Here is a 7,292-nt window from a genome sequence, read left to right as displayed (position 1 = left end):
AAAAAAAAAAAAAAAAAAAAAAAAAAAAAAAAAAAAAAAGGACCAAGTTACTCATATATACCAAAGAAAATGAAGATTTCTGTTGTTGTTTTGCTTCTTAAGACAGGGTCTCTATATAGCCCTACCTGTCCTGGAATTCACTAAGTAGACTAGGCTGGCCACCAGATCAGCCTGCTTGAATGCTGGGATTTAAAAGACCTACACCACCACCCATGGCCAACTGAAAATGGGGATTTTAAATAATTCTTTTGGTGTAAACAGTTTAAATTGACTTACTTAAGCCAGGCCAGCATGTAACCAAAGCTCCACAGTATTAACAATTAAAAAAGGGAGTCTAAACGTCTCCAGCCCAGTCAAAGCAGCTTTCTCTACAAACGATGCTTTTCTTTCACTTAGAATAATTATTTCCATCTTAGAATCACTAAGTTAAAAGCAAAACAATTAAAAATATAAAATCAGGAGCTGGAGTGATACAGCCCAGCAGTTAAAAGCAATGCTGCTTTTGTTCAGGTCCTAGCACCCACATGGGGTCAGCTCACAACTATCTCTAACTCTAGCTGCAATTTCCTTCTCTCTCTCACACACACACCACAAAACAAAAAACTTTTAAATTAAAACAGAAAAAACCCAGAAACTTAGGGCTAGCATGCAGTCATGGATTTGATCCCTAAAACCTCACAGACATGGAATGGTGACATGTGCTAGTAATTGTAGCAGAAATTTAAAGTCATCTTTGACTATATGAGTTCAAAGCCAATGTGGGCTGCTACATAAAGCCTGTCCCCCCAAAACCCCAAAACAAACTCCACTGTTTATATCATGTTTATATGTCACACAAACACACCAATATCTATGCTAAAACATAATTATTATGCCAAGCATAGTGCCACATGCCTGGAATCTCAGTAGGATCAGAAGGTTGAAGGTCATAACAAACTACAAAGTTAACTTCAAGGCTAGACTGCATAAGACTGTCTCAAAAACGAAAGAATCACAATTAGCTTCAGGAATAGAATCCTTTTAAGTAGTGAGTATTAAATTTTTAAATAGTTAATCTGAATTTTAAAAAATTTAAAACAAGGGCTGGAGAGATGGCTTGGCTGTCAAGGGCACTGGCTGTTCAGAGGTCCTGAGTTTAATTCCCAGCACCCACATGATGGCTCATAAGCATCTATGAGAACTGGTGCCCCCTTCTGGTGTGCAGGCATAATGCAGGCAGAATACAGTATAAATAATAACAATAATAACAAAACCCCAACAACAAAAGTAAAATCCAGCCCCACATGGAAATATAGTAGTAAAGAGAGCTATGATTAGATAATTTTAGATAAACATGTATATTCTTTGATATCACACCAAAATTCAACTAGTTGTGGTTTCTTAAAGATTTGGGCTAAGTAGGAGTTGGAAGACTTGGTTCAACAGTTAAGAATGTACTACTCTTCCCAAGGGTCCGAGTTCAGTTTCCAGCGCTCACAACTACTTCTAACTCCAGCTCCAGGAGACCTCGTCTGGCCTCCTTGGACAAGCAAGTACACTTGTGCACACACACACACTTCTACATATAATGCTAGGTCCAGGAAAAATAATTACCTCCCACTTTGTAGTGCTCAAGGATATACCACTTTCTCTTCCAGCCTCCTTGGGTAACTGCACTCACATGTATATATCCACACACACCGGACACAAACAAACAAAATTATTGAGCAGGGCGGTAGTGGTGCATGCCATTAATCCCAGCACTCAAGAGGCAGAGGCAGGCAGATCTGAGTTCCTGGACAGCCAGGGCCACACAGAGAAACTCAGTACAGAAAACAAACAAGCAAGCAAATAAACAACACAAGAAAACCCTTTAAAATGGTTTGTGCAAGCCAACATCTAATCAGTTAGCTCTTTATACTATCTCAATAAAATTCATTGGCTCTGCCTGTTTTGAACTAAGAATACAGCAACTCTGTCCAAAAGCTTTGAAGGAAATGCTTCTTCCTTTGATTGGAGTCATCCCAAAGGCCCTTGTGTTAATGGCTTAATCACCAACACAGTACTATCAAGAGGTCAGGAGCCTAACAGAGAAGCTTTGCTGGGGTTATGTCCTTGAAAGGGGTGTGAGACCCTGGTCTCTTTTATTTCCTTTTCTGTTTCCTAGCTGCCAAGAACTCAGTAACTTCTTACACCATATGCTTTCACTATGGTGTATACTGCCTCACCATAAGCAAATAAACCAACTGGAACTTCCAAAACTGAACTAAAATAGTACCTTCTTTTCAAGATAACTAACTCACATATCTTATTACTGTAACATGAAGCTGTCTAACACATTCCCACCTCTCAGTCCAGGATGGGGTTTAGCAACAAAAGCAATTGCTGTGCAGACCTGAGGAGTTCGAGTGTGAAGCCCCAGATTCATTGAAGTAAAATGCCCAGTTGGTATGGCAACCCACCTGTAACACCAGCGTGGAAGGTATATAAATTTCCCCAGAGATTAAAACACTCTACCTTACAGGATCCTCCTTAAGCAGGAAGGTAACTCACAGTTTCAGGAACTTCCTGAAACTGACCAGATTCATTAGGCCCTTTCCTGCCAGAGTTAGCAATAGAAACTGCGCCACAAAGACCCTGCGAGCAGACCAGCTGCCTGGAAGAAACAGAAACCGGTTGGTTTGCCTGTAAAGACGTTTAGATCAACTGCCACGCTCGGAAAGGACACTGTCCATCCTTTGAGCTGCCTGCAGGCTGTGCAGTGTCCTCCAGGCTCCCAGCTTTGTGAGTTGTCACCCATGTTGGATGGGCATTGGTGAATCAGCTGTCTTTGAGCTATTTCTGCTCCTTTAAGTAACCCCAATAAAGCTCCTGGTTCACCAAGTTGCAACTTGATGGTATCTGTACCTTGGTCTGTAATAGGTTCCCTATCTGTGGTAAGCAGACGTGTGTTTTGTCTCCCTAGGAAAAGTTTTGTCACACAACAGAATGCGAAAATAGGGGATCCCAAGAGCAAGCTGGCTAGGGACACCAACTATGTCAGAGAATTCTGGGTTTGACTCAGAAGCCCTGCTTCAATGAATAGGAAGAAGAGCAATTGAGGATGACTCCAACTTTGTGAGTTCAAGAGCAGCCTGGTCTACATAATAAGCTCCAGACTAGCCAAGGACACACAGTAAGACCCTGTTTCACTGCATGTCTAAATAAATAAATAGATAGATAGATAGATAACCAACCAAATAAATAAATAAATAAAAAATAAATAAGCAGCCGAATAAATAAATAAATGAGTAAATAAATAAATAAATAGGGTAAGTAAGTAAGTAAATAAATGAATAAATAAATAAATAAATTCTTTTTCCTTATCTGAGCTTTTCTACAAAACTTAAAAAAGGTTTTTCATCATCATGTTCAAACCATTTCCCTGTACCAGTATTCTCAATACAATATACATCTCACCATCTGTTTTAATCTACCACAGAAGATTCCACCTTCTATTTTTTAAGCAGTACCTAAAAATATTTGTCTCATACAAGAAAGTAGGTAAACTATTACTGTTCTTTAAAGCTGATTAAATGCCCCATACTTTAGCATATTCTGAATTTACCCAAACTGATAACATGGTTTTTTTTGCATGCAATAAGGACTATTCTTCTTCTTTGTCCAAAACAGGAACTACATTTGGAGAAATTAAAATGAGAAAAGGTAAGGTATACAAAACAATAACGAGTGATCAGTCAAGTGTATACTCAGAAGAAAAAGACAATATAAAATTAAGTTGTTTTTTTTTTTTTTTTTTTTAAATAATGACAATGGTTTCCATAGAGGCAGCAATTCAAGGGGGGCAGGCATAGTAGGGTCTATCTTTAATCCCAGAATTTAGAATGTAGAGAGGGCAGCCTGAGTTCCAGGCCCGCTCGGACTACCCAGTGACACCCTCCCCTAGGGGGGAAAAAAAAGACAGCAATTATTTTTGGTAAGTTTCCTCTTTTTTGGCCTTCTGCAATATATTGTCAATTGTTAATATACAATATTATTCTATAAAGGAATGTAGCTTAACAAGAGGGAACACAGAAGTTTAGGTAAGAACTGATTCTATAAACAAAGAAACAATCTCTGATAAAGTGCTCATGTTTTCATTTTATTAAAATGCTAAACAACAACTAAGCCAGGTAAAGTTAGGCAAATAAAGTGAACTTACCACCAAACAAAGGTTCTGGTTCCACCAAAATTTCTTGCTTTTGAGGAATTGGAGCACGAACTTCTTCTCTATTAAAAAAAGAGAAAATACCAAAATGAAAAACTTTTTATGACACCTATTTTCTTAATTATGAATGTATTCAAATTAGCAAGTAAAACAAACACATGATTTTTAGAAACTACAGTAATCAAGATAAAAAAAAGTTGTAAAAGATCTACACAGAGATTAATTGGGATAAAATATCTATCACAGAAAGCTAAAATGGTTTACAAAGAATAAAGTTAAAAAAAAAAAAAAAGATGTCTTTCTACCTCAGGTGTTCCCCTTCTCCCTCCCCAACTGTCTCTGAGACAAAGTCTGAAACTCACCAGAGAGCTACCTGCCTCTGCCCTCACATACTGGGATTAAAGCTTGTTCTCCACCACATCCAGGCCGTAGCTGTTGTTTTTTTTTTGTTTTGTTTTGTTTTTGTTTTATTTTGTTTTTGTGGTTTTTTTTTTTTTTAATGCAATTTTTGCTCTTCCTCCCCTGGCCCCAGATAGAAGCTGAACTCAGGGTCTTTCACTTGTGTGGAAATTTGTCTATCACTGAGCTAAAGCCACAATCCCTGACCCTTCCTAAATTAATTTTTTAAAGATTTTATTTTTAGTTTAATTATGTGTGAGAGTATATGCATGAGTGCAGGGCCTTCAAAAGCCATAAGCAACAAATACCTCTGGAGTTGAAGTTACAGGCTCTTAACTGTGGAGGCATCTCTCTAGTGCCTAGCTTCCCTGAACTCTTAAAGATAATGAATTAAACAAAAACAAGAAAACAAAAAACCTGGGCAGTGGTGGCAAATGCAGAAGCAGGTGGATCTTTATGAGTTTGAGGCCAGCCTGGTCTACAGGGCAAGTTCCAGGACAGCCATGGCTACATTGAGAAATCCTGTCTCAAAAAACAAAACAAAAGACTTGGAAAGTTTAGGCTTACTAGAATCAATATAATTACTGCTATACTATATAGTAAGACACAAGAATGTAGTAAGGAAGCTTCAACAAATAGGTAATAAATTTTATTCTATGAAAGAAGAAGCTACCATGGATGCAAGCTTAAAAGTACATATTCAACAGATCCTAGTATACAGAAAAAACATTCTATATAAAATATATAAACATAATAATGTATAATATATAATAAAATGTAAAGTCTTATTTTCCTTGTGATTTTCTTTTCTTTTTTAAAGATTTATTTATTATTTATACAGTATTCTGCCTGCATGCCAGCAGAGGGCACCAGACCTCATTGTAGGTGAGCCACCATGTGGTTGCTGGGAATTGAACTCTAGACCTTTGGAAGAACAGCCAGTGCTCTTAACCACTGAGCCACATCTCCCGCCCGTAATTTTATTTTCTATGTGTATGAATGGTATGTCTTCATACCATGTTCATGCAGTGTCCTTGACAGCCTGGGGCTGGTAGGAATTTTTAGCTCTCCAGAAGAACACCTAGTGCTCCTAATGTTGAGTTATCTCCCCAGCCCCAGTAATTACACATCTTTTAAAAGGTGATTCTGGGCAAGGGAGACGGCTCAGTGGGTAAAGATGCCTGCGGTCAAGTCTGATGACCTGAATTTGATTTCCAGTATGCACAAGGTAAAAAAAGTGCACGGACTTCCAAAATCTGTCCTTTAACCTTCACATATGTGCCAGACATGTGCACATTCATACACATACACACACAGTGATAAATGTAATAAAAATTTTAAATAAACTAAAATTTATTAAATTAAAATTAAAACCTATTCTCAGCAAGGGCTAGAGCTCCACAGTAGAACATATGCCTAATATCTGCAGGGTCCTGCATTTGGTCCCCAGCACTGAAAATAAAAAATATAAATAAAAACCAAAACTAAACCAAAAGCATTCTTTTCAAAGTTTACTTTCATAGAATCAATGTAGTTAACTCACCAATAACTCAGTAAAAAAATTTTATCTTGTAAACTCTCTTTTTTCTAGGAAGGTAAAACTGAAAGCATTTTGATAAACTTTAAAGTTATATCACGGCTGATGACTCAGTGATTAAAAGCACTGGCTGTTCTTCCAGGGGAGCCCTGGTTTGATTTCTAGCATGGATATGGTGGCTAATAACTGTGACTCCATTCCTAAGGGATCCATCAGCATATTCTGGCCTCCACAGCACCAGGCATGCGCATAGTACATAGACACACATGTAGAGGGAAAACATCCATACACATAAAATAAATTAAAAAACTTGAAAATACAAATAAATGGGATCTGGGCATGGTGGCACACATCTTTAGTTCCAGTACTTGGAATGGAGAGAGAGGTGGATATCTGTAAGTTTGAGGCCAGCTTGGTCTGCATTGTGAGTTCCAGGACAGCAAGAAATATGTAGAAACCCTTATCTTAAAAGACCAAAAACTAAAAAATAAATGGTATGTTACCTTTAAAATAAATTTAGTTAAATTAAATTAAATTTAGTTAAATATTAAAAGTGCTTAATATTCTTGGGCTTAATTATCATAGGGAACAGGAACTTGTAAGACTTCTAAGCATGTGGGCCAGCAAGATGACTCTGTGGGTAAAGGCACTTGGCCACCAAAGCCTGATCGCTAGAACGAGCATTTTCGAAGGAGAGAACTGACTCCTTCAAGTTGTCCTCTGACCTTCCCATAATTAAGAAGGCAACCATGTACTCGAACATATACATGATAAGAAAAAATTATAAATATAAATATCAATTTAAATTAGTTAAATTAGTCCTAATGATCATGTCTCCTGCCCACCACTCAGTTTTATTTTGTTTTTTAAATCCCATTTCTGAGCCAGGGTCTAACTAGGCTAGCTTCAAACCTCATAACTGAGCTGGGGTTGCACTGGGTCTGGCAATGCATGCCTTTAATCCCAACACCAAGGAGGCAAAGGCAGATGAGTTTGAGGACAGCCTGGTGCACATAATGAGACCCTGACTCAAAGAAGCAAAACAAAATAAAACAAAGGATGCTGGGAGCACAAATATGTCATCAAATCTAACAAGGCCCTATTTTTGTTAATATCAAAGTTGGAATTCCAAGAAATACTTTCTATTAAAAAAAAAAAAAACTATATTCA

The 7,292-nt window shown here is 37.6% G+C and overlaps 1 protein-coding gene across 1 annotated transcript in view; it reads right to left on the bottom strand.

Annotated features, from left to right (window-relative positions):
• Nucleotides 1-7,292, bottom strand: part of Ubxn7 (UBX domain protein 7) — a 62,281-nt gene that overhangs the window by 28,446 nt on the left and 26,543 nt on the right. The window contains exon 3 of the mRNA XM_055625011.1: nucleotides 4,181-4,248. Within this exon, the coding sequence (XP_055480986.1) occupies nucleotides 4,181-4,248 (68 nt within the window). The remainder of the gene's footprint in view (nucleotides 1-4,180; nucleotides 4,249-7,292) is intronic.

This window comes from Psammomys obesus, unplaced genomic scaffold (assembly GCF_907164565.1).
Source record: "Psammomys obesus unplaced genomic scaffold, mPsaObe1.curated_primary_1811, whole genome shotgun sequence".
In the NCBI taxonomy this organism is placed as follows: Eukaryota; Metazoa; Chordata; class Mammalia; order Rodentia; family Muridae; genus Psammomys; species Psammomys obesus.
This window is presented reverse-complemented; position numbering and strand designations above follow the sequence as displayed.